At 67.5% G+C, this 27942-nt stretch overlaps 6 protein-coding genes across 7 annotated transcripts in view; 3 read left to right on the top strand and 3 right to left on the bottom strand.

Annotated features, from left to right (window-relative positions):
• The window catches only part of CHLRE_09g412750v5 (uncharacterized protein), a 12979-nt gene extending 9869 nt beyond the window's left edge, over nt 1-3110 (top strand). The window contains exons 23-27 of the mRNA XM_043066305.1: nt 163-181; nt 278-376; nt 1049-1214; nt 1393-1665; nt 1992-3110. Coding sequence (XP_042921601.1) covers nt 163-181; nt 278-376; nt 1049-1214; nt 1393-1665; nt 1992-2126 — 692 coding nt within the window. The 3' untranslated portion in view covers nt 2127-3110. The remainder of the gene's footprint in view (nt 1-162; nt 182-277; nt 377-1048; nt 1215-1392; nt 1666-1991) is intronic.
• Nucleotides 3111-4001: 891 nt separating this feature from the next.
• Nucleotides 4002-8953, top strand: CHLRE_09g412787v5 (uncharacterized protein). The gene has a single exon (XM_043066306.1). The coding sequence runs from the start codon at nt 4033-4035 to the stop codon at nt 7990-7992; it is 3960 nt and encodes a 1319-aa protein (XP_042921602.1). The 5' UTR covers nt 4002-4032; the 3' UTR covers nt 7993-8953.
• Nucleotides 8954-8961: 8 nt separating this feature from the next.
• Nucleotides 8962-14851, bottom strand: CHLRE_09g412803v5 (uncharacterized protein). Its single transcript, XM_043066307.1, has 12 exons — nt 14551-14851; nt 14324-14406; nt 13901-14063; nt 13523-13593; nt 12943-13048; nt 12491-12618; nt 11987-12110; nt 11606-11772; nt 11099-11175; nt 10690-10749; nt 10122-10197; nt 8962-9575 (listed from the first exon to the last, which is right to left on the bottom strand). The coding sequence occupies exons 1-12, from the start codon at nt 14744-14746 to the stop codon at nt 9447-9449; spliced, it is 1380 nt and encodes a 459-aa protein (XP_042921603.1). The 5' UTR covers nt 14747-14851; the 3' UTR covers nt 8962-9446.
• Nucleotides 14852-14905: 54 nt separating this feature from the next.
• CHLRE_09g412850v5 (uncharacterized protein) lies at nt 14906-22411 on the bottom strand. Its single transcript, XM_043066308.1, has 11 exons — nt 22056-22411; nt 20930-21916; nt 20132-20515; nt 19807-19928; nt 19020-19509; nt 18320-18784; nt 17718-17885; nt 17111-17515; nt 16854-16907; nt 16167-16444; nt 14906-15872 (listed from the first exon to the last, which is right to left on the bottom strand). Exons 1-11 carry the CDS (start codon nt 22101-22103, stop codon nt 15554-15556), a joined length of 3720 nt encoding a protein of 1239 aa, XP_042921604.1. The 5' UTR covers nt 22104-22411; the 3' UTR covers nt 14906-15553.
• Nucleotides 22412-22511: 100 nt separating this feature from the next.
• Nucleotides 22512-27253, top strand: CHLRE_09g412880v5 (uncharacterized protein). Its single transcript, XM_043066309.1, has 10 exons — nt 22512-23273; nt 23551-23614; nt 23980-24089; nt 24215-24404; nt 24511-24696; nt 24965-25073; nt 25388-25949; nt 26254-26698; nt 26867-26905; nt 27109-27253. The coding sequence occupies exons 1-10, from the start codon at nt 22690-22692 to the stop codon at nt 27217-27219; spliced, it is 2400 nt and encodes a 799-aa protein (XP_042921605.1). The 5' UTR covers nt 22512-22689; the 3' UTR covers nt 27220-27253.
• Nucleotides 27254-27255: 2 nt separating this feature from the next.
• Nucleotides 27256-27942, bottom strand: part of CHLRE_09g412910v5 (uncharacterized protein) — a 2646-nt gene continuing 1959 nt past the window's right edge. For both annotated transcript variants that reach the window (XM_043066311.1, XM_043066310.1), the window contains exon 3: nt 27256-27879. In XM_043066311.1, the coding sequence (XP_042921607.1) occupies nt 27281-27541 (261 nt within the window). In that variant the 5' untranslated portion in view covers nt 27542-27879 and the 3' untranslated portion in view covers nt 27256-27280. The remainder of the gene's footprint in view (nt 27880-27942) is intronic.

Here is a 27942-nt window from a genome sequence, read left to right on the forward strand (position 1 = left end):
CAGCGCATGCGGGCGACTCGGGGCCGTCGAGCAGCTGGGGCGGGTGGACCGCGGCGGGGCGCCGCCGTGTGGGGTACGGCAGGTTGGACTAGCGGCGGGCCGGGGTCCTTGGCAGCACGGGCGTCTCCCAAACTTCCACACTCCCTGCCTCCCTCCCCCCAGCCCTCTCTGGCCCCGTGTTGTTAGCCCTGCTGCCTACCCTGCCGCCCTGCCCACCCGCCTGCGCGCCCCCCCCCCCCCCCGTGCCCCCCTCGTGCCCCCCCTGCTTCTCTCGCAGGCTGCTGTCGCACCCCGACGCCGCTGTGCGCTCGCGCTGCTGTAACCTGGTGGGCAACATGTGCCGCCACTCCGCATACTTTTACGGAGCACTGGAGAGGTGCGGGGGGCGGGGGAAGGGTTGCAACTACCAGCTCAAATTAATCCGAACCCGATGCAAAAGAGCGGGGGTTGAAGAGCAGGGCGTGTGGGCGTGCGCTTGTGGGTGTGTGGTTGCGGGTGCCGGTACACTTGGCTGCTGCTGCTAGGTCCGCCGGCGCCCGCCCGGCGCCCGCCGTTCCACGCTCCGGTCTTGCTGTGCGGTCGCCCGCCCCGGCTTCCACGCCCTGCTCCTCCACCTGCCCGCCCGCCTGCCCGCCTGCCCGCCTGCCCGCCTGCCCGCCTGCCCGCCTGCCCGCCCGCCTGCCCGCCTGCCCGCCTGCCTGCCCGCCCGCCTGCCCGCCTGCCCGCCTGCCCGCCTGCCCGCCTGCCCGCCTGCCCGCCTGCCCGCCTGCCCGCCCGCCTGCCCGCCCGCCCGCCTGCCCGCCCGCCTGCCCGCCTGCCCGCCTGCCTGCCCGCCTGCCCGCCCGCCTGCCCGCCTGCCCGCCCGCCTGCCCGCCTGCCCGCCTGCCCGCCTGCCCGCCCGCCTGCCCGCCTGCCCGCCCGCCTGCCCGCCTGCCCGCCTGCCCGCCCGCCTGCCCGCCTGCCCGCCTGCCCGCCCGCCTGCCCGCCTGCCCGCCCGCCTGCCCGCCCGCCCGCCCGCCTGCCCGCCCGCCGTCCTGCACCCCTCCAGGCACAGCCTGCTGCCGCCCCTGATCGAGCGCTGCGCCGACGGCGACAAGACCACCCGCAAGTTCGCGTGCTTCGCCATCGGCAACGCGGGCTTCCACAACGCCGCGCTGTACGGCGCGCTGGAGCCGGCCATCAGCCCGCTGGTGGCGCTGCTGCGGGACGAGGAGGTGCGGCACGAGGGTGGCCCGACGGGAGAGGGAGGGAGGGAGGGTGGCAGCATTGCCCGCGCCGGGCATCCTTGATAAGCGCCTCCGCAGTCCACGTGCACTCTAACCCCACCGCACCGAACCCTCCATCCACCCAACCCAACCCAAAAGTGCCCAACCCAACCCCGATCCCCCTCAGGACAAGACGCGCGCCAACGCCGCGGGCGCTCTGGGCAACCTGGTCCGCAACAGCTCCGCCCTGTGCGGCGAGCTCATACGCGCCGGCGCGCTGCGGGCGCTGCTGGACACCGCGCTGCAGCCGGAGCGCCCGCCGCCGCAGGCGGGGCCGGGCGGCCGCGGCGGCGGCGGCGCGGACGCGGGCGGGTCGCCGGTGAAGATCGCGCTGTTCAGCCTGGGCAACATGTGCGCGCACCGGGAGTGCAGGGAGAGCCTGCTGGCGCTGGGCGTGCAGGTGGGTGCGGGAGGGGTCGGCGGGGATGCGGTGGTGAGGTTGGTTGGATACTTGGGTGGCTGCGCGCCCCCGCCGCCGCCTGGAGGGCGCGGGCGGGCGCCATGTTGCAATGGTGCCACGGTGGTGATGGAGGTGTCGGTTGGGGTGGGGAATGGGGCGACCATGTGTCCCTCACGTGTGTCCCTCCTGGCACCAAGTCTTTGGAGTGGATCGTGCCACGGGCTTCCCCCCGTGCCCTGCACTCGGCCGTCCACCCTTAGCCCACACCTGGCCTCCTCCAGCCCACCTCCCTTGCAAGCCCCCTCCCTCTCGTGCATCCTACGCAGGACGTGATCCGGCGCCTGTCCAGCAGCCCCGACCCCACGCAGCAGAAGTACCTGCAGCGCATCCAGCAGAAGCTGCAGGCAGGCAGCGGCAGCGGGGCACAGCCGCCGTCGTCGGCGCCGGGCGGGCCGCGGTAGCAGCGGCAGCAGCAGCTGTGCACGATTGCTGGCGGCGGCGTCTCGGCGGCGTGAGGCCGGCGCGTGGTGGCCGTGGTGGAGGTGGTGTGTGTGTGTGTGTGTGTGTGTGTGTGTGTGTGTGTGTGTGTGTGTGTGTGTGTGTGTGTGTGTGTGTGTGTGTGTGTGTGTGTGTGTGTGTGTGTGTGTGTGTAGCGGTGTGGCAGGGCACGGGCCAGGGGCGGCGGCAGCAGCCGGCTGAGGGCGTGTCGCTTGCGACAGTGGTTAGGAGCTGGTGCAGCTGCGCTGTTTGTGTTTTAGGGGCTCTATGCTGTCCCTTGCTGCGGATACTGACAGATGTCAAAATGCGAACATCTTAGCGATACGGTATGCGCGCGTGTGAGGATTGTGTGCGGTGGCCAAGGGGGGAGGTAAACAGAATGCCAGGCCCCATGCCCCCAAACCCGTGGGACCCCGCTCCTCCGGATCTGTCCGAACCGACGACCGACAACTGACTGACGAATGTCGTCTTGAGGCGGGCAACCCGCAACGTACTACCAGTGTACATTCCGGCGAGGCGGCTTGGCGAGCCCAGCCACGGCACAACAGCCAGCATTTGATGCGTTTGGCCTTCAGGGCTGCGTTGGGGGCTCCCGGTCTGAGCAGCAGTGGTGTTCCGTGCACTTTGCACGTGCAGCGTGCGGCGCGGCAATCCTGGCTACTACCAACACTTCAACTGACACACGGGCATCATAAACAGGCTTTCGCGCAACTGCCAACGAACAGAGGGTCAGAGGCGGCACATCGCGTTACAGTTGGCGCGCAGCGCGGGTCCGCGGGAGCGCAGAGTGGGAGTGGGCAGTTGAGCGCGCACGCGTATGGGAAGCTGCGACAGAGTACGGCGGAGCTCAGCGGAGGCTGGCGGTTGGCGTGGCGCGCGAGTGGGAGTGCATAGTTGATTAGTTGTGAGCGCACCGTTGGGGAAGCTGCGTGTAAACTCAGAGAGATGCATGGGGGTAGCCCTGTTTCCATAAGCTCTGTGTTCTCCAGGTTGGTTTCGGGCGCATCCTTTCTGGTAGTCCCAACGCCAGCCCGGCCGGCGTCGTCCAGCCCAGCCATCCCAATACAGCAGCCACCTTCCGTCAGCCAGCCATGGGCGCGACCGTCCACAGCGTTTACCGTCGGTTACGAGGTAACATGTGAATTCGCAACTCGCGCTACTGACTGCCTACTCTCGTGCTGCCTGCAAGCCCACTCCGCCTTCCGCTCTGGTCTACGTACGCATTAGTTCCGCAACACTCGTCAATAAGCTGCCTCAAGTGCACACGGTTTTACACGGCTGACACTGGGACCATCGCGGGGCGGCGCCAGCCGCCCCGCTGCGCGGAGGACTTGTCTGAGAAGCCGCGGTGCGCATGATAGTCGCTTGCCACATCGCCTGTCTAGCCATTCGGAGATCGCAGCCAGTGCGGGGTAGACCGTAGAGGCGTACATCATTGGGACAGCCATAATCCGAGCAGGCTGAGTTTGAGAGTCTGTGTGCCGGCCTTTCGTGGCCTTGGACTATGTAGGGTCTCAGCTGTTGTGCGGAGTTACTGTGCATGTCAGGATGTGGTGTTTGGGCTTGGCTTGGCAATGCTGCCAGGGAGGGGTGCGCAGCTGGTGCGGGGTAAAGTGGAAGACTCCGCCCGTAGCCGTGTGAAAGTGCCTCGTCGTCTGTTGGTGAATGCTGCGCGTACGATGTACGCTTCTGTGTCGGTGCCAACGAGCAGGACAGCTGGTTTTGCGGGGCGCAAGTCATGCGAAGGATCGGGCGGGACAGCGCGGGCGAACTCGCAAAGTGGCAGGGGTACAAATGCCAAGATGTCAACTCGTGCTCCTGGCGATTCAGCACGTAAACTACTACTACTTGTGTAAGTACTCAAGGGCCATGGCTGACGCCGACGCTGCAAGACCACGACCTGGAAGGGTGCCAGTGGCGCCCAAGTCTTCGCCCGCTGCTCCAGGCCTTGCGTCTTACTTTTCCACGCTAGACCCGCTAGCTGAGCCAAGCTATGAAAACTTGCAGCAGCTTTCAGCGCTTGAACAAAACGGAGTGTTGCGCAATGATGCCTTTCGCGCTGCGTTCGTTGTCGCGCACATTTGGAGCTCGCAGGCTCTCGCTGGGCTGGCTCGGCAAGGCCGACGCTCCGCAGTGGCACGGCGAATTTTTGTTAGCACGGGCAAGTGGTTTGAGAGCGCGACTGAAAGCGTCTCATCAACCACGATCCGGACTGGCCGCGCGCTGCTCCGGGCGGACGTGCTGAGCTCCTACGCCCGCTACCTGGCGAGGGTTGGACAGCCGGGCACGGCTGAGGCTGCTGGCGCCAGCGGCGCCCCCCTGACTCTCGAGCAGCAGCTACGGCGTGATGAGGAGGACGCCGAGGTGGTGGCCGTCATCACCCAAGTGCTGGAATCGCTGGCCGCACTCGCAAGCGACGAGCCCTGCTCGCAGCACCCGCAGCAGGCGCAGAAGCCGGCGGCTGCAGGGGCCAGCAAGGCGGCTGGCAACGCGCAGCCCCCCGCCCCGCCTCCCCCGCCCTCCCTGGGCTCCGAGCTGCGCTCCGGCCTGCGCCGCAGTCAGGTGCTGGAGCACACCGCGGCGGCACTGCTGCGGCTGGCGGCGGCGGCGCCCGCGGAGGCGCCGCCCCCGGCCACCGCGCCGCCACAGCAGATGTGGGTCCACGTGACACAGGCGACGTGTTACCTATGCTGGAGCCTAAAACGGCTGCTGTCCAAGAAGGGGTGGGACGTGTCCCTGGCAAACTGGCACGCACTGGCGCCGTCGGGAGCACGCACGCCGCCGGCAGCCGCCTCCAGCAGCGCAGCAGCTGACGCAGACGCAGCTGAGAAGGCCGCACAAGCCGCCGCCGTCAGGGAGCGGGCGGCTCAGGTGCGGCCGCTGCTGTCCGGCCCGTGCCTGCAGTTCTTCCTGTGCTGGGCCCTGGGCTGCACCCGTCTGACGGTGGAGCATGTGGCCGGGCTGGGCGGAGAACCCCGGGAGGTGGTGGAAGCGGGTGCAGACGCTGCTGCAGAGCTGGCGTTGCAGCCGCGGCTGCTGATGCGGCCGCTGCAGCCCTCGCTCCGCCCGGTGGCTGAGGACCAGCTGGAGGATTCGTGCCTGGTGCTGGCGGCGGCGTCACTGGCGTTTCAGGCCACAGTCGGCGGCGGCGGTGGCGACGGCGGCGATGGCGGTGCGGCCGGCGCAGCGACTGCATGGCCTCGTCAGCAGCAGCAGCAGCAGCATCCGCAGCAGCGGGCGTGCACCACGCCCTACCCGCCTGCTTGCGTCTACGATGCAGTGCGGAGTGTGTTGCCGGGCTTCTGCGCCCCCCAGCTCGACGACGAGGACGTTGACAGCGGCCCGGAGCGGACCGACGGCACCCTGCTGCTGGTGCGGCTGATCGGAGAGCTGCCGAGCCGGGCGGCGGCGGCGCGGCTGCCGGGGCTGTGGCGGCTGCTGCTGCTGCAGCTAGGCTGTGGCCTAGTGGATGCTATGCAGGGACCTCTGTGCAAAGCCGCGCGGCTGCTACTGCCGAACGAGCTTGATGCGAGGGCAACGGCGGCGGCAGCCAGCGGGGCGGCGCTGCTACAGCCGCCGCCGGGCCTCAGCTACAGCCTGCGCTGCGCGCTGGACGCGGGGCTGCTGCCGACACTGGAGCGAATGCTGCGTGACCCGGATGCGTGGTCCGCCCCGCCGGATGACTGCGGTAGTGACGGCAGTGGCGACGGCGACGTCCGCGGCAGCGGCACGGACGGCGAAACCCGCAGCGATGGCGTCCGCGTCCGCACCAACACGGAAAGCCATGCCAACGTCGGCAATCGCAGCGATGGCGGCGGCAGTGACAGTGGCAGTGACAGCGACAGTGACAGCTGCGGGCGCGAGTCGGAGCACAGGCTGGAACTGCTGATGCTGTTAATGGGCGTGCTGGGCACCACGGGCGTGTGGCCGGCGCTGCTGGCGCACGGCTCCGTGCACCAGCTGGTCAGCCTCATTGCCAGCCTGGGCGCCGTGTTCAGAAATGAGATGGTCGCCGAGGTCAGGAGCGCCAATGCGAACCGCCTCGCGCTGGCCTTCGCGCTCACAGCCCTCCTACAGCAGGCAGTGGATGCTGTGGAGTGGGGCGCAGGCCGGGGCGCTGGGGGTGCTGCTGGAGTGGAGCCGGCGCAGCAGCAGCAGCTGTCAAAGGGCCAGAGGAGGAAGCTCTGTAAGCGGAGGGCGGGGGGCGGCGGTGCTGGCGTGGGCGGCAGCAGCACCAGCAGCGGTGTCAGTGGCGCCGGCGTGGGTGTGAGCGCCGGCGGCAGCGGCAATGGCGCCCGCGGCAGCGGCAGCGGCGGAATCGCCGGAATCGGCGACAGCTCCGGCGGTACCACCGGCATCGACATATGGTTGCAGTTCTGTTGTTCCCAACCCGACACCGGACCCGTCACATTCCCCGTCATGGCGGCGTACGGCGGCGCGCCGCTCGCCGGCTCGGCGGCGGCGGCGCAACAGGCGCTGCTGGTGTCCCTCGCACTGCAGCAGTGGCTGCCGGCGCTTGTTAGGCTGGCGACGGTGATGTGTACGAATGTGTGCCGGAAGGCCAAGGAGAAAATGGATGAGGACGAGGACGAGGACGAGGATGAGGATGAGGAGCAGGAGGCGGGAGTGGCGGCAGGCAGGGGCGGGGCTGGAGAGGCGGCGCAAGCAACCGCAGCGCGGGACGACGACCCTGACCACGGCGCCGTCAGCAGCCTGCGGCTGTGCGCCGCTGTGCTGCGGCTGCTGACGCGGGTGGCCATGCGGGCCGCTGCCCTCGCGCAGCGCGCAGCAGGCGCAGCAGGCGCAGCCGCAGCCGCCGGCCCGTCTTCCACGGCCGCCGCCCCGGCCGCGCGGGTTCCAGATCCAGGTCCGGGTCGCGACCTGCAGGGCTGGCTGTCTGGCGTGCTGGACCCGTGCGCGGCTGGCCTGACCCATATCACCATGGCCTTGTCGCCGCCCGTGCTGGCCCACACTGCCGCGGGCAGCGAGCTGGAGTCGGCGCTACTGGACGTGGTGCAGGCCTACGCCGTCGCCAAGCCGGCGGTTGCAAAGGAGCTGATCAACGGCTTCCAGTTCCTGCTGGAGTTTGACACGTCGACGGAGCGCAGTACGGATGCCAACGGCCGCGAGATCAAGGTGCTCAAGCGCGAGCCCGAGATGGTGCGGTTCTCGGACATCCTGGCCGGCGCCGCCGGGCGCCATCGGCGGCGGCCGCTGTCGGCCTTCATCACGCGTGCGGTGGCGTCGTCGGGGCAGCTGATGCTCCGGACGGTGATGGAGGTGGGGCTGAGTGCACAGGAGGCGAAGCAGATGAGCAGCGAGCTCACCGAGCTGCACGGCCAGGTGGAGGCCGCGGTGGCGGCCGACGCGGCGGTGCTGTGGCGGGCGCTTTGGCCGGAGGGCGGCGCGGGCGACTCGGACTGGCGGCGGCGGTGCGAGCGTGCGTGTAGCGCGTGGCTGCTGGCGCCAGAGGAGGTGCGGGCGCGGCTGCTGGAGGCGGGCGTGGTGATGGGTGCCGCGGTCGAGGATGCGGGTCCTGCTGGTGTCAGCGGCAGTGGCAGTGGCGGCAGCGCAGCCGCGGCGTCGGGCGGTCTGCTGTGCGGCAGTCCCATCTGCACCCGCCTGCGCGGCCCCAGCGCGCTCGTCCCGCCGGGCGCCGGCGTGGGCTGCCCGCACTGCCGCCAGGTCACCTACTGCTGCGCCCAGTGCCGGCAGCAGCACTGGGGCACGGGGCGCCACGGCGAGTTTTGTGTGGGCGTGAAGGCGGCGGCGGGGAAGGACACGGCAGCAGCGGGCAAGCGGTACACCGCAATGTCGTTTTTCACTTAGCGTGCTGTTTGGTTGCTCTGTGGTGGCTGTGCTTGTGCTTGATAGCTGGACGCGACTGGACACATGGCGGGCCATGTACAAACCGACCCCGGCTATGTCCGGGAGATGAGGCAGACGCTTGCGGCCCCAGACTAGAGACGTGGCGTGGGCTCAGCCCACTTTTTCCTTGTTCGCTTAGCGTTGCAAACAGTAGCGTTAATGTATGCCTAGTTAACTTGGTATGGCTGTGGTCCGGCTGCGTGGAGTGGATAGGGGGCATAGGGCTAATTGGACATGTGTGTGTCTGTGTGTGTGTGTGTGCGTGTGTGTGTGTGTGTGTGTGTGTGTGTGTGTGTGTGTGTGTGTGTGTGTGTGTGTGTGTGTGTGTGTGTGTGTGTGTGTGTGTGTGTGTCTGTGGTTGTGTGCTGCGCTGGACCGAGTGTGATCGAAGACGCTATAAAGGAAACGAATGCGCACGATGTGGCAGGCAGGACACGCACTGGGTGCACGCACGCATTTGTGTAGACTCATTCCGGGGCAGTGCCTGGGAGGGGAGGCTACTGTAGCTATAGCTAGTTCGGCAGACCTTGGGTCTTTCACAAGTGTGTAGCTAGCTCGGCAGACCTTGGGTCTCCCACGAGCGTTTTGAACTGTGGTGATGTGGACACGTGGTTGGCGATCAGGCAGCAGGCTGGGAATGCGTGTTTGACGGGGGCGGCCTTGTTCGGTCCCAGCCCTGACGCCGGCAAGGTGCAAAGCGAGCCGGCAGTGAGCTGTTCTGCAGGCGTAAACTGCAAGTGTGCGAGTGTGGGACCCGTGACTGCGGCCGCAGTGGATTGCGACTGAACAGGTTTCAAAGCGTAGGGCCTGTGACTGCGCCTGCTATTGCCGCGGAGCCGCTGGGGCTGGCACACAGCTCAAAGTACCCGCCCTGCCGCCCACACAAGGCGCGGCTGCTGTGAAGCTAGGCCGGGTGTGTACTAGCGATACTGTGCGTATATTTTACACAGGTCGCACACTGCACACCGCTCAGGCAGGCGCGCACTGGCAGAGGGCTCTCTTATGAGCCAAAAGACTAAGCACTGTCAATGTTGATAAGTGGGAGGCGCAACATCACGAGTGGTGTGTCGCATCAACCCATCAAGACTAATAACAACACCTGCTCGTGAAGCACAAACACAACACGCGTCTGCTTAAACACCAGCAGCCATATCTGGCAGCCTGCGCCGTTCCGTCACATGCCACGAACGTCAAATTCAATCCTGCACACCGCAAACCGCACTGACAGTCAGCAAATCAGCTACTTAGTATACATACAGTCTGGTGGCGCCGGGCAGCCTTTTTCTAGCCAGCCACCCGCCAGCCTGGGTCTGAAACCTGAGCTCCCAGGATCAGCCGCCGCCTCCTCACACAGCTCCTCCTCACACAGAGCTCCTCCAGCCCTCCTCGCATGCCTCCCGCCCCCCCCCCGTCCTCTAGGAGAAGTCGCGGTCCGGGAACAGCGCCGGCGCCAACAGCGTCCACATGTACAGCAGCCCCGTCACCCACTGCGCGCCCAGCTTGACCCACACGCTGGCCCAGCCCACGTCGATGCGGTCCTTGTCCTGCGGGTGTGTGTGTGTGTGTGTGTGGGGGGGGGGGGGTTACATTCATGATTAATTAAGAAGTGAAGGCGTAGGGATGGGGGGGGGTGTTGGGTGTGTATGTGTGTGTGTGTGTGTGCGGTGTGTGTGTGTATGTGTGTGGTGTGTGTGTGTGTGGTGTGTGTGGTGTGTGTGTCAAGGGCTCCGAGGTTGAAGCAGTGGGAAGCGGGTGCAGCGGGCAGCACAGCAAGTGGAGGTGAATGGTTGCGTGGTTGTGGGGAGTGGAGGGCAAGAGTGCGGGTAAGAGTGCGGGTAAGGGTGCGGGTAAGAGTGAGGGCAGGTGAGGGGGGGGGGAAGGCAGGGGAGGTCGGGCTGCGTGGGCTACGTCCTGTTGACGGCTTTTGATTTCAGCGGCACGGGCGACCCCAAGCATCCCCACACCCATACCCACATCCACATCCACATCCCCCAACACACACACACATATACACACAAACATACCCCCACACACACACACATGCGCGCGCGCCTCTTCACCCCTGTCTCCCGCCCCCCCCAGCCCCGCACCTGCGCCACGCTGCCCCATCCGGTCATGAGCATGGCAATGTACATGGAGGCCAGCGCGAAGATGAGGTGGAAGAAACTGCGGGAGGGTGGGGTGTGGGGGTGTGTGGTGTGTGGTGGGGGTGTGTGGTGGGGTGTGGGGGTGGGGTGAGGTTGTGTGAGGGGAGGGGAGGCGGAGGTGGGGTGTGAGGGGAGGAGAGGGGAGGCGGAGGTAGGGTGTGAGGGGAGGGGAGGGGAGGCGGAGGGGAGGCGGAGGGGAGGTGTGAGGGGGAGGTGGCCGGGGTGGGGTGGCGGGGGTGGGGTGGGGGGCAGAGTGAGCAGAGCCAGGTGTTCAGGGGGGCCGGGCGGAGGGACACGTGTCGGCGTGTGGGAGCGGTGCGGCCCCCCGCTGGGCGCCTGCTGGGTGCGCCCCACCAGGGCCGCCCCACCATCAACCGCCGCCCCAGGGCCCGACCATTCAACCCCCCCCCCGCCCCCGCGAGTCAATGGCCCACTGAGTCTATCGTACCGCCCATGCGGGCACTCGCCCTCGTGTGCCCCGGGCTGTCCCCCCCCCTCCCCCCTCCCCCACCTGTAGTTGTAGGACACGGGCGTCAGCGCCTCGGCACGAGCCACCGCGGCGGCGTCAGGCCTACAGGGGGCGGGCGGGTTGGGTGTGTGGGTGTGGGTGGCGGGCACGGTCAGCACTCCCAGTACGTGAGTGTGTGCAAGATGAGGCGAAGGCGCGAGCCAGGACCGAGCCGGCAGCTAGCTTGGGTGGAGGACGGCGCGCTAAGTGAACTGATGAGGCGCAGTCAACCCGTGCGGTCAACCCCGCAGCAACAGAAACGACACGCCTCAGCAGCTCCCGCCCGCGCCCCCGCCCCGGCCCCAGCTCTAGCCGCCCAGCCCCCACCGTCTTTCATAAACAGCTCGCCACCCGCCACCCGCCCCTGGCCCCCCGCCTCAGGCGACTGCCCCCCACTGCCCATGCCACGCACTTGGGCGCGCCGCCTGTGACGGCCTCGCGTGTGGCCTCCGCCACATCCGGCACTCCGTCCAGACCCGCGCTGGTGCCCTGTGTGCGGGTACGGTGCGGGTGGACGTGTGTGTGTGTGTGTGTGTGTGTGTGTGTGTGTGTGTGTGTGTGTGTGTGTGTGTGTGTGTGTGTGTGTGTGTGTGTATGTATGGGGTTGGTGGGGTTGGTGGGGGTTACATGCATGATTATTTAAGGAAGTGGGGGTGCGGGCTTTACGTGTAGGCGACGCGGGGGTGCGGGTGCAGGTTTAGGCGACACAGGCATACATACGCAGGGGGACAACGGCGAGGTCGCGGCGGGTGAGGAGTGTGACAGCGGGCGCCTCAACGGTGGTCGAGGGACAGACGCACACACAACCGCTGCCCCCCCCCACGGTTCTTTGACTCTTGGGTCCCACTCGATGGGCTGAGGCATACCGCCCCACCTCCCCCGCCCCAGCTCCCACCTCCCCTCCCCTCCCCGCCCTCACCTCCACATCCGCCAGCAGCGCCTGCCGCTGCCCCGCACCGCCTCCGGCTCCTCCCTCGCCGTCCTCGCTTCCGTCCAGTGTGAACAGCGCTGTGTTGCTGCCGGCGCGGAAGGCGGCGTACACCACTGAGGCCAGCGTCACCAGCATGCCCAGAGCCAGCGTGCCACCTGGGCGTGGGGAGGTGTGGGGAGAGGGGGGTGTGGGAAGGAGGGGGAGGGGAGGAGGGGGGGATTGCATTCATGGTACATTAAAAAGAAGGCGCAGCCGGGAACAGTCCGGTGTGTGTGTGTTAAAACCCATCCACCCACCCCCCCACCCACCCACACCTCCCTCCCCCTGTCCCCTGCCCTTCCCTGCCCCCTCCCCCCCCAGCCCCCTTACCCGATGCGGCCGTGAGCGAGCGGCCCAGTCCGTTGCAGGCGTACTCCTTGGGCTCGGACTGCAGCGCGCTGAAGCACAGGTAGGCCGCGTACAGCCCGATGGCCGCGGAGGGGAAGATGGAGCCCTGGGGGGGTTACATTCATGATTAATTAAGGGAGGGAGAAGAGGAGGAGGAGGGGAGAAGGGGGGGAGGAGGGGGGAGAGGTGAGAAGGGAGGGAGGGAGACAAGGACCAGCACCCAAGCGCCCGCTGGCGCCGGCTTCAAGCCGCACGCATGCAGGCCGGCCAGGCCGGCCTACCGTACAGACACATAACACATAGAGACACAGCAGCGGGCCCGATGGCCCCGGCGGGTCCGGCACGCAAGGGCCCTCCCTCCACCGCTTTGCATAGCGCCCCCCTGCCCGCCCACCCAACACCCATTACCCCACCCGCCCCTCCCCCCCATTACCCCCCCCCCCCTCACCTGCCGCGCCCACCCCCCATGCCCCCCCGCCCCCTCACCTGCCGCGCCAGTGGCGCCAGGCTGAGCACTGAGAAGGCCACCACCAGCAGCAGCGTGAGCGTGATGGCGCCGATGTTGAGGCTGCAGCTGCCCGCGCCCGCCGGCTTGAACCAGGCGTACATCAGGCCTTTGGAGTGTAAGGGTGGGGGGTTGTAGGGGGCGGTGTAGGGGGTTCACAGGGAGGGGGGAGAGGGGAGAGGGGTTCGGCGTGGGGGTTAGGGGTAGTGGTGTTAAGTGGTGGGGCGGCAGTGTGCCTTGCGTTGTGGCTTGCAGCGCGGCCTCCTTCGACCCCCCACCCCCCAACCCCCCACACACACGACAACTCAATCCTCTCCCTGTCTTTGCACTTCACTTTCCTAGTTCGCTTGAACACACAAGCAACCACTCAATCCCCTCCCGCCCGCCCTCCCGCCCGCCCTCCCCTCCCCTTGCACCCCCCCCCTGCTCTCACCCGCCAGTGTGAGTGTGCCCGCGTACCCCGCCACCGTCAGCCCCATCAGGCCGTACAGCCAGCGCTCGTCCTCCTCGCCGTGCGCCGCCCAGCTGTCGTTCCAGCACTGCAGGCGCAGGGGGGGGGGGGGAAGAGGGGGGAGCGGCGGAGATGGGGAGAGCGGGAGCGGGGGAGGTGGGGAGAAGGGGAGCGGGAGAAGGGGAGGGAAGGGGGAGGTGGGGAGATGGGGAGAGGGGGAGGGAAGGGGGAGGTGGGGAGATGGGGCGGAGTTCAGCGTCGTGCTGCTGGCACTGTGCATTGTGGCGGGGGGGGGCCCGGCGTGGGGGGTGGTGTGGAGCGATGCAGGGGGAGGTACCGCTTGAAGCGCGCCTGCCGTCCGGCGTCCGCCCCACCCAACACAGTAACACACGCATTCTGTGTGACCCCGCCCGCTGCACAGCCACGGCCCCCGCCGCCCTGCCGGTGTAGTCTGATCAACACACACACACACACACACGCACGCATACACACACACATACACACACACACACACACACACACACACGCATACACACACACACACGCACGCACACACACGCACCTGCACGAAGTCCAGCAGGATGATCATCTGGATGATGAGGAAGATGCCGCTGCCCACACGTGCAGCCCAGCCTGTTTGTGTGTTTGTGAGAGAGGGGTTGGACAGGGGTTGAGACGAGGGCAGGAAGGGGAAGGGGCCTATGCAAGTTCGGGCAGTTCGGCAGGAGGGAGCACCAGGCGCCCGGCGGCGGCAGAGGAAGGCAAGGGGGGGGAGGGCGTGAGGGGAGGGGTCGCGGAAGCGCACGCCGCCTCTGTGCCTCCGTGCCCGCCCACCCGCCCAGGCCGCCCCCTTCCCCCTCTTGCCCTCTTCCCCAACCCAACTCCCTCCCTATCCCCCCTCCTCGTTATTCACGCCCCCCCTCTTGAAACCCCCACTCACTGTACACGTTGAGGACCTCGTTGGGGAAGAGGAAGGGCAGGCAGGTGAAGAGCAGCCACAGGCCCAGCTTGGCCAGCGGGTGGCCGTGGTGCAGGTAGGCGTCGCGCTTGTCGCCGCGCTGCTTCACGCCCAGCAGCGCCAGAGACATGCAGCCGAAGAAGAGCTGCGGGTAACGGATGGAGGGGAGGGGGAGGGGGAGCGGTGGGAAGATGGGTGAGAGGGGAAAGAGGAGGAGCGGGTGAAGAGGCGAGGTGGGCGTCGTCGGCACCTGCCGGGTTGACGCCGGGTTCCTGAGCTGGAGCGCAAACCTGTGCCTGTGGACGCTGCTACGACGACAAATTAATCATTACGCGGCACGAGGTCGCGGCCAAGGAGCATGCCATTCCCGACGACGTCCGTCAGCAGCCCGAGCCCCGGACTCACGAAATTGCCCATGCTGACGCGATAGACCGCCTGCTGGCCAAACCACTTGTCCATATCGACCTGCGTCACATCCTTTACAATCCCTGCGTGCAGAAAGCAGCAGGCGCGTTGTCAAGTCGGTGTGTCGCGTCAAACAGGAAACGACGAGAAATTACATGACTTTTGCTAGCGTAATAGGCGCCGGAAGCTAGCTAGGGCCCGCAGGAAATAGCTGCCGCGGTGCTTACATGGAATTTTCTCCAGAATAGGTGTCGCAAAGTCACGCAGCACCCAGGCCAGAATCATAGCCAGGAAAAAGAGCACCGACCAGGCCACTCGGGCAGAATGCCGAAGCACCTCCCTAGATGCGCACTGGCAGGCCGTGCAGGCTGCATAGGTGGCCAGCTGCGCTGCACATGACCCCAGATATCCTCCGAGAAACATCTTTGGCGCTCAGCGCGCGCGCGAAGGGTTGGCCCTATCAACTGTTGGAGTTCTTCTGACGTGAGGTCGTGTTGTATTGACGTATGAGTTATCAGGCGTTGTATTTGGGCAGAGCTGTGGACAAATATTGCAACACGAGCCAGTCCTGCAGAGAGGGACACGCCCGATGCGAAACGCACGCGTGTCAGTGCCCCGGCCCCTGCCATGAGTGCCTCCCCCTCCATCATTATCACCGTAGTAGATTTCTCCTGTGCAGCACACACGCAAACATTTACCCTCTTTTTGGAAAGGCACGGAGCAAACGTGATGTCCCCCCACGCTTTCTTGACTTGACGTCTTGACCAAAGGAAACACGCCGTCATGCAGCAGGCCGACCTACTGCGCTACCCCACTGCAACCACCCAGAGCGCTCCATCCTAGCTGCCCGACGCTGTCCTCACATCTGATTGCGTGCGATCCGTAAAAGGTCACGGGCTCTCCTGGTTCGATGTGTGACCGGCTGTCCGGAGTGGCTGCGCGAGTACCTCGCACAGTCCCAGGCTCTTACACCGCTGAGCACACCCGCTCGCGACCCACTGGCCATCCATCGCCCACGCCCCGCCTGTGCCCACATACACACACGCAAACAGCTCTGTGGTACCCTTATGACGCACACGGCCTTCCTCCCGCTGTGCCTGCCCGGAAACACATACACACACACACACACACACCGCTGCGCAGCCACGCCTATGCAGCTGCTGCTGCTGCTGCTGCTGCCCGCTGCTGCTACTGCTACTGCCGCGCTAACGGTGGCATCGCGGCGCTGTGCTACCGCCACTGCCCCGGCCGCCGCTGCAGCTGCTGGTGGGGGGACTGCAGCAGCACAGACGTGCTTGCGCCACCGCCGCCGCCGCCGCCTCCACCCCGGCCCGCATCGCTCTGCCACTCCTCCTCAAGCCCGCTGCGGGCCGGTGACAGCCCCCGAGCCATTGCCGCTACCGCCGCCCGCCCACGTGCCGCCGCAGCCGCCGCCTGACCACCAGGCGACCTGCCGCCCACCAGGCCAGACTCAGGGGTCCGGTCCGGTCGCCGCCAGGGTCGCCAGACCACCAGACCGTAGATGAGCTGGAAAATGGCGAGCAGGATCCTGTGTGGTGGGCGGGTGCGTGCAGGTGCTGTAGTTCATTCCAATCCCAGCTTCCGTCAACCAAGACCCAGAAGTAGTCCAGCTAGGAGGCTAGGCGCACATGGGTTGGGGTGCCAGGCATGCCTGCCAGGTCGTTACAAGGTAGCTACGAGGTAGTTACGGCGGCGGTGTTGAAGGCGGTGTTGAAAGGGCGCAGCATGGCAAACACAATCCTATGGGATGCCGCAACAGCAGCCCCTCACACGAGGAGTCCTCCCCTTTCCCCCTTCACCCCTCCCCCTCTCCTCCCCTCACCTGCCGTACAGGGCGGTGCACCAGTGCAGCGGCCAGTAGATCCAGCCCAGCGCCCAGCCGCCCAGCCAGCCCGCCACCACCTCCTCCTCGCCCTCCTCCTCCTCTCCTGCTCCCCCCCCTCCTCCTCCTCCGCCCCTGCCGCCGCCCCGGCCCCCTGCCGCCGCCGCAGAGGGCAGCCACTCCATGTGCAGGGTGCGGCTCACCCAGCGCACCAGCCGCCGCAGCGAGCGGCCGCCAGGAAACAGCGCGTCCAAAGCAGCGAACGCCGCGCGCCGGACCTGTGCAGGCAGAAGAAAGAGTTGTGTGTGTGTGTGTGTGTGCCAACGCGTTTGTGTCCGCGTGTGTGTGCCAACGCGTTTGTGTCCGCCGTGGGAAGTTAAGCACATGCAGGTTGGGTCCCATGTGCAGATGTGCACGTTTACGGTGTGTTGGGCCGCAAAGCAACTGCTGGGACGCTGGGGCGTCAGGCGACTGAGGTCGGCCGCCGCTGTCGCCGTCACTACCGCGCTGCTGCCTTCCCCTCGCCCCCTCACCCTCCCCGGCTCCCCGTGCCGGCTCTCTCCCAATGGCCGCCTCGCCGCCGCCTCCCCGATTTGGTTGAGTTTGGGCTGGTATCTACAACAGCCCCCCCTCCCTCCCTCCCTCCCCGGCTCCCCCCAACTGCCTTCCCCACGCCCTCGCTCTCACCTCTGGCGGCGCATACCGCGGCCCGCCGCCCGAGGTCAGCGCATACAGCTCGTTCTGCGCGGGAGCGGCGGGAAGTGGGGGTTGCATTCATGACTAATAAAGAAGAAGCGCAGTTGTAGCCACGCACAAGGGGGGTCTAGTGCCGGTGTGGACATATGACCACCCGATATCAGGCAGGCACGCAGCCACGCACGCACATCTCCTTACGTCCTATGATGACAACACGTGCGCGCACACAAACGCACACGCACACCCACCTGCAGACGCAGTTTGGTGATGGTGGGCAGGCCGGCCAGTGGCGGCGGCGGCGGCCGCGGTCGGGCCGCTGCCGGCGGCGGCGGTCCGGCCGCGGCCACCGATGTCGCCTGACCAAAGCCGCCCCGCCACCCTCGCCCCGCTCTTCCCAACCCACTGCCACGATTCGCTGCCGCTGCATCTCCCACCACCGCCGCCACCGCAGCAGCTGCTGCTGCTGCTGCTGCTGGTGCGCCCTGCGCCGGCCCGGCGCCAGCCGCTGCCTCAGACTCAGCGGCGGCTGCAGCGGCCGCAGGCGCGGCGGGCGGCGGCGGGGGCGGCGGCGGGGGCGGCGCTACTGGTGGCGGCGGTGGCGGCGGCTGTCGTGCCAATGCGCGAATTGCCCGCAGGTACTTGAGCAGTCCCGCCTGTGTGTGATGATGGGCGTTCATAAGTGCGTGTGTGCGTAAGGGAGATGAGCGCGTGTGTCTCTGCAACAGAAGGTGCACAGTCCAGCGACAGAAAAGAAAGCCGTGCCCCGCGCCTGTGGCCGTGAGGGTTTCCCCCCAGGCCCTGGCCGCCGCACGCAAACATCTGCACCCCCCCCCCACACACACACATCCCCCTCACCTCGCTGTGGATGCGGCCCAGGGCGTCCGTCACCTCCACCACGAAGAAGTCCCAGCCCGCCGCCGTGGCGAAGGCGGCGTTGGCGGCGGCGGCGGGGCTGGCGGAGGCGGTGGCGGCGGCGGACGGCGGCGGTACCGGCGGCGGGAAGCGGCGTGCCAGCTCCGACACCTGCGCAATGTGCGTGGGGTCCGGTCCGCTCAGGGTCAGGTCAGGGCTGGTAGCTGTTCATGAAAAGAACATGAATATGAATGTGCGGGGTCATGTCAGAGGGCGGTGGAGAGTCGTACGTGGGGGCAGTCGGGTGGCATTGACAATCTGACATAAGAAGGGACACGCGCTGCCCGCAGCTGACTACGGACGCAGGTCTGGCGGCTGGTTGGACACGCGAGACAAGCAGTAGAGCGCGAGCAGCAGCAAAGCTGCATCGAGCCAAGTCTTGGAAGCAGCAAACACCCAAAACACACACGTCCACCTGCCGCTGCACTGCCCAAGCTCGCCCGACAACCTATGGTGACATACAGTAGCTCGCATATGCGGCTTCTCCTTGCAGCGCGGCTGTTTCCTAATGGGATTGGTTCAAAGTGAACCCCCATTCCCCCCACCTGCTCGTCCAGGCAGTAGTACGGCAGGAACGCCGCCGCCACCGCCAGCAGCCACGGCCGCGCCGCCACCGGCACAGCGTCAATGGGCGTCACAGGGGAGGCGGCGCCGCCGGCGGCCGCCGCTGCCGCTGCCTCGGTTGCAGTCGCCCACATGATGCCGCCGGCCGGCCCCGGCTCCGCGCCGCTGCCACTGCTACTGCCGCTGCCGCCGCTACTGCCGTTGGCGCCATCGCGGCGGCCGTTCATGCTACTGCCGTGAGGGTCGGGCGCACTGCCGGCCTCCAGCGCGGCCCCGCCGCCCTCGTGTGCGCCTCCACCACTCCTCCTGCCGCCGTTGCTGCTACTGCCGCCGCCCCCACCGCTCCCGCTACTGCCGCTGCTACTGCCGGGCCCGGGCGGCTGTAGCGGCAGCCCCGCCACCTCGCCCGCCAGGAAGCACCACAGTGGCTGGAAGCGGAACAGGCCCTGTGAGAAGCGGGAAGGGGGATGAGGCACGTGGGACGAGGATATCGAAGGGCAGGTCGGGGCGTTGTGCGTGGGCGTTTCGGCCGTGACAGGAAGGGTAAAGCAACAGGGTATTGGGCCTACATGGTCACGTGTGCGGTTTGTGTGCATGCTGGGCACTAAGGCCGTTCAACAGCCACTTCTCTGACGGCCCCAACCGCCAACCGCCAACCGCCTCAACCGCCAACCGCCTCACCGAGTGCACGTCCCCCAGCAGCAGCTGCCTCGCCCCGTGCGCCAACACGTTGAGGTGCTTGACCCGGTGCTGGCTGGCGGCTGTAGCAGCGATGGCACTGGCTGTAGCAGCGGCTGTGGCGGCTGTAGCAGCGGCGGCAGCATTGGCTGCAGCGGCTGCGTCGGCGCCTAGCTTGCCGTCACTGTCAGCGACGGCGGGGGCGGCAGGTGTGCTAATGTCAGCAGCGGTGGCGGCGGTGACAGCGGCTGGCGCGAAGCTGACACGGCCCTGAGGCCGTGAAGCCTGGGAGCCGCCGCCGCCAGAGCCGCCGCCAGAGCCGGCGGCGGCGCCAGCGGCGGGGGAGGTCGGCTGAGCGGCTGCGGAGGCGGTGGTGGCGGGAAGGGAGGCGTGAGAGGCGGGGGCTGAGGCGCCGCCGCCGCCGCCACTCAGTGACGACACGGCTGGGGAGCTGCTGCCGCCGCCGCCGTGCTCCCGAGGCAGCAGCAGGAACCTGGAGGCCGCGCGAGAGAGGGGAGCTGACTGAAGTGAGAGACTGAGGCTTCAAAACGTTGCTTACGTCCAGACATTCATCGACCGAATTGAAGAGCTGGGCCCGAGCACACGTCCTGCCGCCCAGCCGCCGCCCCCGGCAGCCATCAGCCAGGGGCCCCTCACAGCCTCCCCTCCACTGCCTAACCCCCACCCCTCTCCCCCCCCCCCACTGCCCCGCCCCACCACCACCACCGCCTCCCCCCAGCCACCCGCTATTCCTCCCCACCTCCCCTCCCCTCTCCATCCCCGCACCCACCTGTGCAGCAGCAGCGAGTAGATGGGCGCCACCCAGGGTGTGTCCCACTGCAGCTGGCACAGGTGCAGCAGCGCCCGAGCGCTGTCGGCGCCCGCCCGAGTGGCGTAGTGCAGCGCCAGCACCTGCGTGGGCGCGACGTGTGTGTGTGGCGTTAATGAACAGCACAAGGGAGAAACAAGCGCGCCAAGACTTGTGTATGCGATGCAGGCGTGGCGGACGCAGAGCCACCCCCAGCGCCCAGCCCCTCTCTGCTAAAGAGCCCAAGGAAACCATTGCGCAAAGACAGTGTATGCGATGCGAGCCCCTCTGTGCGCGCATAGCTCACCTCGTAGTAGAGACGTCCTCGCCCGCCACTGGAACCACCGCCGCCGCCGCCACCACCAGCCGCCCCGCCGCCGCTATCGCCAGCGCGCGGCCCCACCGCCCCCACCGCCGCCGCCGTGGGCCCCTCGCCCGCTGGCCCTGCTGCGGCCGCCGCCGCCGCCGCCGCCGCGGCCACCGCCGCGGCCGCCGTAGGCGTGCCTGCCGCCCTGCCCCCTCCTCCCCCAGCTCCTCCTCCTCCGCCCCACCCTCCCCCAGCTGCCCACCCTCCTCCTCCTCCGCTCCAGCCTCCGGGCCCCCCTCCGGCCCCCCCTCCGCTCCCCAGCATGGCCGCCATGGCTGCCGCGTCCAGGGGGCAGGTGATGTCCGCGAACAGCTCCTCACACACCTGCACATACACACACACGGCGGGCTTCGTTTTGTTGTTTTTTTAACACACACACACACACACAGTGGGGGTGGGCGCGTCACAGCGGGTCGTGGTGCGGCGTGGCGGGGGCGGTGGGCGGGTCGCACATACACAACAGGGACGGATAGGCCATGTGTAGCGCGTATTGCACTTACATCCCTCCCTCCCTCTCTCTCCCTCCCTCTCAACCCACTTGCATTGGGCTCAGTTTAGTTTGGGCTGGTATATACATCCCCCCCCTCCCCATCATATTTGATACATACCATCCCATGGATGGCTACCCCCCCTCCCCCTTCAACCCTCCCCCATGTGCTCCGCTCGTTTGGATTGGTTTGGTTTGGTTTGGGCTGGTATCTACAACCCCTATCTCCCCCCCTCCCAATACCGCCTCACCACGTGTCTGTCCTCGGCGCTGCCCGCCCCCGCCGCCAGCCTCAGCTTGCGGATCACCTCGCGGCTGACCAGCTCCACCACAGAGCTGGAGACCAGGCCCCAGGCGGAGGAGGCGGAGGGGGAGGGGGAGGCGGCGGAGGAAGCCACCAGGCCCGACACGCCGGCAGCAGCAGCGCCGCCGCCAGGTGGCATGGGGCCCCCGCCGGGAGCGCCGCCGCCGCCAGACGCGGAGGGACCCAGGGGCCGGCCCACGGCTAGGGAGGGCAGCTGGAGTATGGGCGAGGTGGAGGAGGTGGCGGTGGTGGAGGTGGCGGTGGTGGTGTTTGTGGGGGTGGTGCGGTCGGGGGTGGTGCCGGGTGCCAGCGGGACGTCTGGTAGCAGAGGCGGTGGCGGGGTGGGAGCGGTGGAGCTGCTTCTGCCGGCATCGCCGCTGCCGGCCGCGGTGCCGGTGCTTGCTGCCGGCCCGACAGCGGCAGCGGCACCTGCAGGGCCGCCGCTGCCACCACCGCCGCCGCTGCTCCCACCGGCAACAGCCTCCGTGCCGCTGCCGCTGCCACCGCCTCCGCCACCTACACCGCCTTCATCACTCGCACCGCCGCCCGCTGCCGCACCCATCCCACCCGCCGCCGCGTGGTCAGGCTCCGCCGCCGAACGTGCGATGGCGTATGTCCCCGCCGAAGCGGGACCCGACTTGGCACCATCACTCTCCGCAACTTCCCGGGCCTCTCCTTCACCAGCAATGCTGCTGCTGCCTCCTGCGTTGGCCTGGCCATGATCGGGGGGAGGCGGAGGCGTCGGAGCTGCGGGCGTTGCCACATCGGCCGAGGGCATCGCCGCAGCACCGCCCGCAGCTCCACCTGCAGCCGCAACCCCCGAGGCCTGGTCGCCTGGCAATCTGTCTGCAGGCACCGCTGAGGCCGCGGAGCTGGAGTCCGAGGCCGGGTCCGAGGCGAGCTGGGCGCCGGGCGCCGTGCTCGCCAGCATCGCCTGTGTCAGCAAGGCACTGTTAACAGCGAAACGCTCACGAGGGCCCGGCAATCATCGCTCGCTCCTAGTGTGTATCTCTTATGCAACGGAAAAGGCGTGTAGGTAACTGACACTGCAAGCAGGTGAGTCGAAAGCTGACCTGGTTCCCGCCAGAGTGGGCACGGTTCAGGCCCGCGCCGTTCGCCATGGACCGATCATGCGTACTTGTTGAGGGCTGGCTTGATAATGACAACTGTGTAGATGGCGAGGGCAACCACGAGGCCCAGCACCGCGATGCCAAGACTCTGCGGGTCGTCCACGGTCGCACCGGCGATGGCCATGTTGCTTAATGCCTTGGACAAAGTCTGGACGGTTACAGTCAAGAGAGATTACAAGAGGGCCTTCGGAAAACTTGCAAGCAAAGTCAGCTAGCTCTAGCCGCAAAGTGCTATTAAGTAAGCTGCCTCAGGAACGTTCGTCGATAGAAGGTAGTGGACGTGACGCTGTCGCTGATGGCACTAACCATGCATCAACTTGCACCTGATGGTGGCTAGTCTTCAAAGGGAGGGGATTCGTGCTGACCAGAAATTAGAACATGCATGCAAGTCATTTGCATAACAACCCAGCGTTGACTTGCAAGCCGACAACTACCGCAATTCTACATCTCCTCGTGTGGTTCGGGTCAGGACTTTGGCATATTTTATAACGCGCCTGCGCAGCGTGCAGCTGGCTGACGGCGGCTCGTCGCTCGGACTGCTGAAAGAGTCCTGTCGGCCAAACAGGCCGGCGCGAGGATGCGGGCCGCCGTGACCTCGAGCGCCCACCTCGCGAACCCATGGTCGCCGGGCCCTTCGCCCGCCTGCTCCCCAGCCCCACGTGGCCCCACCCCATGCCCCCCGGCCTCCCGGCAATGGCCCATGCCTTCACGCGGCCCTCGGACACGAGCTGCAGCTGCAGCCACAGCCACCGCCTCAGCTACAGCCGCCACCACGCGCAGCAGCAGCAGCAGCTGCAGCCGACACGCCGATGGCTGCTTTCTCCCAGCCCGCCTGTCACTGCCGCTGCTACAGCCGCACCTCAGCCCCGGCCTCAGCCCCAGTCCCACGGCAGCAGCAGTCTGCAGCCGCCGCCGGCTCCTGAGGCGCCAAGGCCCTGGGCGGGCCCGGGCCCTGCCTGACGCCGCCGCCGCCGCCGCCGCCGCCGCCGCCACGGCGCCGGCGGCGGGGCTGCAGCAGGCAGCTACGGCGGCTGCTGTTGAGGCTGGGCCGGGGGCTGCTACAGCCGGCGGCGGCGGCGGCGGCGGCGTGGCGCGTGTGGCTGTGGGCATTGACCTGGGCACCACCACCAGTGCGGTGGCGGTGGCGGGGCGGGACGGCAGGTGCGCGTGCATATGTGTGTGTGTGTGTGTGTGTGTGTGTGTGTGTGTGTGTGTGTGTGTGCGTGTGTGTTGGAGAGAACAAGGTGTGTGTGCGTGTTGTGGGCTTGTGGTCGTGAGGACCGCCCGCCCACCCGCTCAGCCGCCCACCCACCCGGCTGTACGGATGCGTGCGCGACCCGCCTTGAGCATGTGTGTGCAATCCCCTGTGTGAACTTGTGTATGTGTGTGTGTGTGTGTATGTGTGTGAACTTGTGTGTATGTGTGTGCGCGCCCCCAGGCCACGGGTGGTGGAGGACGAGGGCGGGCGGGCGGTGATCCCCTCGGTGGTGTACGTACAGCAGGTGAGGCCGGGGTGGGTGGGTGGGTGGGTTGGGGGTTTGGGTGTGGATGGGTGTGTTGGGGGTTAGGGGGAGGGGTGTCGTGCGGACCACAATCAGACGTCAAGAAGGGCGATGCAGCCGCCACGGCGATCCCATGTGCTGGCGCCAACGGTATAGGACCCGCTGCTCCCACTGGACGTCGGCACTGCCTACTCGTGTTGGCTCAATCACACCCTTCCCCATATCAACAGCCACCACTCACCCCCCCTATATGCTACTGTTCCTGGCTACGCCTTCACTTCTTAAATCATTATGAATGTAACTCCCCACCCCCACAATCCCAACCCCCCCCCCCTACCCCACCCCCCTTTACGCCTGCCCTGCAGGACGGCTCCGTGCTTGTGGGCGAGGCGGCAGTGGCGGCGGCGGCGGCCCCCGGGTCCCAGCCCGCCAACGCCTACTTCGGTGTGAAGCGGCTCATGGGGCGCAGCTACAGGTGGGGTGGGGGGGGGGCTCGCACCACTGCCAGTAAGAAGTACTGGGACGGATGTGTAGGTCAGCGTCAGCGTTCACCAGAGACCCCTTGTCACCACCTCGTTGCCATCACCTCTCGGCCCACAGCGAAGCAGTGCGTGAGGTGGAGGAGGACGAGGCGCAGGCGGCGGCGGCGGCGGCGGCGGCGGGGCAGCAAGGCGGCGGCGCCGGCGGCACGGGAGGGCGGCGGCTGCGGTGCTATGCGCTGGTGGAGGGTGCGGGTGGGCGGGTGGAGGTGGGCTGCCCGGCCCTGGGGCGCAGCATGGCACCCGAGGAGGTGAGCGTGTGTGTGTGTGTGTGTGTGACTGTGTGTGTGTGTGTGTGTTGCCGCCCCAACATGACTTCAGCCAACACTCACTCACCCACACACGCTCCCACATCAGGTGTCGGCGCACCTCATCCGGCACCTGGTCAGCCGGGCCCAGGCCTTCCTGGCGCAGCAGCAGCAGCAACAGCAGCAGCAGCAGCAGCAGCAGCAGCAGCAGCAGCAGCAGCGGGAGCAGCAGGAGGGCGGTGGCGGCGGCGGGGACACCGGGGAGTCGGACGCCGGCAGTGGCAGTGACGTTCAGGTGGGCAGGTGGCTGCGTGAGTGTCTGTGTGGGGGGAGGGGCTGTGACACATGGGCAGGGGCATGGACGGGGCAGGGGGTTGGTGGCAAGTGGGTCTTGCGGCCTAGACGGGACTGTATGATCCGCCAGGGGTTCTGTCCCTGCTCCTGCCCTATGCACACGTCCGTAACCCAACACACACACACACACACACACACAGACACACACACACACACCCCTCATCGCACGCCTCCACCTGCCCACCTGCCCACACCCCCTACGGCCCCAGGTGCTGGACGCAGTGGTCACGGTGCCCGCACACTACAGCGCCCGGCAGCGCGCGGCGGTGGTGGCGGCGGCGCGGGCGGCGGGGCTGGAGCGCGTGTCGCTGCTGCAGGGTGGGGCGGGCGGGTACTGGGGTGGGGTGGGGCGGGGTGGGGGGTGGGTGCAGGGTGGGTTCGTGGAGTTGAGGCGCTGCGTGAAGGTGGTGGCGGCGACTGGGACTGCACCAACGGAGCTGCTACTTCCAGGGTGGGGCTGTGGCTGTGAGGACCGACAACAACACGCACACAAGTACGGCACTCCCCGGGCGGCCCCTGGCGACCCCTGGCGGCCCGGCTTCACCAAACACGGCAACACACATACACATGCACGTGCGCACACATGCCCTTGCTCTACTCCTCCCCATTCCCTCTCCCTTCCCCCGCCGCAGAGCCCATTGCCGCCGCCATCGCGTACGGCTTCGGCTCCGCCGCAGTGCCGTACGATGTACTGCTGGTGTTCGACCTGGGCGGCGGTACGACAGACCTAACCGTCGTCGAGGCCTTTGACGGCATCATGGAGGTGATCGGCACGGCCGGCGACAACTACTTGGGGGGTGACGACTTCACGGCGGCTGTAGCAGACTGGATGGCAGGCTGTAACAGACTGACGGCGGCGCAGGGGGCGACGGAGGCTGTAGCGCCGGGGGCCACAGGGGCAGAGGCGAGGGCGGCGGACCCTGCGGCGTCGCTGGCGCTGCTGCGGGCGGCGGAGGCGGCCAAGGTGGCGCTGAGCGAGGCTGTAGCAGCCGCGCGTGAAGACGGCAGTAGCAGTGGTGGCAGTGGCAGTGGCAGTAGCAGTGGCGGCGGGGCCGGCGGGTCAGGCGTGTCGCTGCGTGTGCGTGTCCCCGCCGCGAGCTACTCTGCTGGTGGCGATGGTGCTGGGGGTGGTGCTGCTGGGGGTGGGGAGCTGGAGTTGGAGTTGAGCGAGCACACCTTTGAGGAGCTCGTGAGGTGAGGCGGGTGGTGGGTGGGTGGGTGGGTGGGTAGGTGGGTGGGTGGGGGTCGTGAAGGTGGGTGTGAATGGGAGGAGACCGCCCACATGACTCGGCCGCGCCGGGGCGCTGCCCGCCACCGTGACGCCGTGCCGCCGCGCCGCCAACACGACCCGTCCCCTTGCCTGTTGTTCACCGCCTTCGTCACACTAGCCACATGTCCGTCCAACCCCCACACATCTGTACACACACACACACACACACACACACACACACACACACACCTCCTCACCCCCGAACGTGTCTTTCCCCCCTTGCCTCAGGCCGCTGCTGCGGCGGGTGTGGTGGCCTCTGCAGCGACTGGCCCTCGCCACACGGCTGCAGCTGGGGGGCAGCCTGCCGCCCCACCTGGACCCCAGGGACCCGCCGGCTGTAGCAGCCGCCGCCGCCGGCAGCAGCAGCAGCAGTAGTGGCAGCGGCAGTAGCAGCTACAGCCTGGCGAGCGGCAGTAGCGCCTGGGACTTGGGGCTGGGGGAGGGGCCGGGGCGGCGCGACGGCGCGGCCGCGTGGGAGTTCTCCATCTTCCCGCAGCAGCAGCAGCAGCAGGGAGGAGCGGCCGGCAGTAGCAGCAGTGGCAGCAGCAGCAGTGGCAGTAGCGGCAGTAGCAGCAGTAGCGGCAAGTACGTGGCTCCGCCCCGGCGGCTGAGTGGGCTGGTGCTGGTGGGCGCTGCAACTCGGCTGCCCGTCATCCGGCAGTACGTCACACAGGTGTGTGTGTTCGGGGGTTGCATTCTTGATTAGCTGATGGGGGAGCGAGGAATCCTTTTCCGTGTTGGGATACGCACACGCACATACGGGGCCGCACCCTCGTCTCCTCCCCTTTCACGCACTGTGTCGGCCCCGTCACCTTGTGCTGCTGTCCCCCAACAAACGCAGGTGTCTGGTCTGCCCATCCGGTCCGGAGTGGATCCCGAGGTGGGGCCGTGCCCATTGCCCATGGCACATTGCTCAGCACAAACCAGCACCACACGCCTCCACTCAGACACCCCCACACCGCCACTCACACACCACCAGGGGCACACCTCCAGACACACACACACACACACACCACACGCCTTCACTCCCCAACCCCGCCCTCCCCCCCACACACACACACGCGCACACGCCTGCATGCACAGACGGCGGTGGCGCTGGGTGCGGCGCTGCACGCCGGCCTCATGACGGGCCGGGTGGCGGGCGGCATCGAGGTGAACGACGGCGGGTACGTGGCGGCACAGCACGGCAGGTGAGCAGGGAGGTTTGGGAGTTGGGAGTTGGGAGTTTTGGGGGGGGGGTGCGGGGGGGTTTGGTTCATTGCGAAGCCTCAGTCGGCGGTTGCGTTGCGGCGCATGGCCCCCCGCATGTGCTGCCCTGCTGCTCCGCTGCTACTGCTGCTGCTGCCAGACCAGACACACGTTTTACCACCACCACCACCACCACCACCACCACCACCACCATCACCACCACCACCACCACCACCGCCACCGCCACCACCACCACCACCACCACCACCACCACCACCACCACCACCACCACCACCACCACCACCACCACCACCACCACCACCACCATCACCACCACCACCACCACTGCCACCACCACCGCCACCAACACCACCACCATCACCACCACCACCACCACCACCACCACCACCACCACCACCACCACCACCACCACCACCACCACCACCACCACCACCACCACCACCACCACCACCACCACCACCACCACAACCACCACCACCACCACCACCACCACCACCACCACCACCACCACCACAACCACCACCACCACCACAACCACCACCACCACCACCACCACCACCACCACCACCACCACCACCACAACCACAACCACCACCACCACCACCACCACCACCACCACCACCACAACCACAACCACCACCACCACTACCACCACCACAACCACCACCACAACCACCACCACCAACACCACCACCACCACCACCACCA

This window comes from Chlamydomonas reinhardtii, chromosome 9 (genome assembly GCF_000002595.2).
Source record: "Chlamydomonas reinhardtii strain CC-503 cw92 mt+ chromosome 9, whole genome shotgun sequence".
NCBI lineage: Eukaryota > Viridiplantae > Chlorophyta > Chlorophyceae > Chlamydomonadales > Chlamydomonadaceae > Chlamydomonas > Chlamydomonas reinhardtii.

Coding starts and splice junctions, on each gene's coding strand:
- CHLRE_09g412787v5 (XM_043066306.1), top strand. CDS start 4,033: ATGGCTGACGCCGACGCTGCAAGACCACGACCTGGAAGGGTGCCAGTG.
- CHLRE_09g412803v5 (XM_043066307.1), bottom strand. CDS start 14,746: ATGTTTCTCGGAGGATATCTGGGGTCATGTGCAGCGCAGCTGGCCACC. Junction 10,750..11,098: donor GTCACAGGCGGCGCGCCCAA/GTGCGTGGCATG, acceptor CGCCCCCTGTAG/GCCTGACGCCGCCGCGGTGG. Junction 10,198..10,689: donor CCCGTGTCCTACAACTACAG/GTGGGGGAGGGG, acceptor ACCCTCCCGCAG/TTTCTTCCACCTCATCTTCG.
- CHLRE_09g412850v5 (XM_043066308.1), bottom strand. CDS start 22,103: ATGGCGAACGGCGCGGGCCTGAACCGTGCCCACTCTGGCGGGAACCAG. Junction 20,516..20,929: donor GCGCCGAGGACAGACACGTG/GTGAGGCGGTAT, acceptor GTGTATGTGCAG/GTGTGTGAGGAGCTGTTCGC. Junction 19,510..19,806: donor TACTCGCTGCTGCTGCACAG/GTGGGTGCGGGG, acceptor CGCGGCCTCCAG/GTTCCTGCTGCTGCCTCGGG.
- CHLRE_09g412880v5 (XM_043066309.1), top strand. CDS start 22,690: ATGCGGGCCGCCGTGACCTCGAGCGCCCACCTCGCGAACCCATGGTCG. Junction 24,090..24,214: donor CTCATGGGGCGCAGCTACAG/GTGGGGTGGGGG, acceptor CTCGGCCCACAG/CGAAGCAGTGCGTGAGGTGG. Junction 24,405..24,510: donor GCAGCATGGCACCCGAGGAG/GTGAGCGTGTGT, acceptor CTCCCACATCAG/GTGTCGGCGCACCTCATCCG.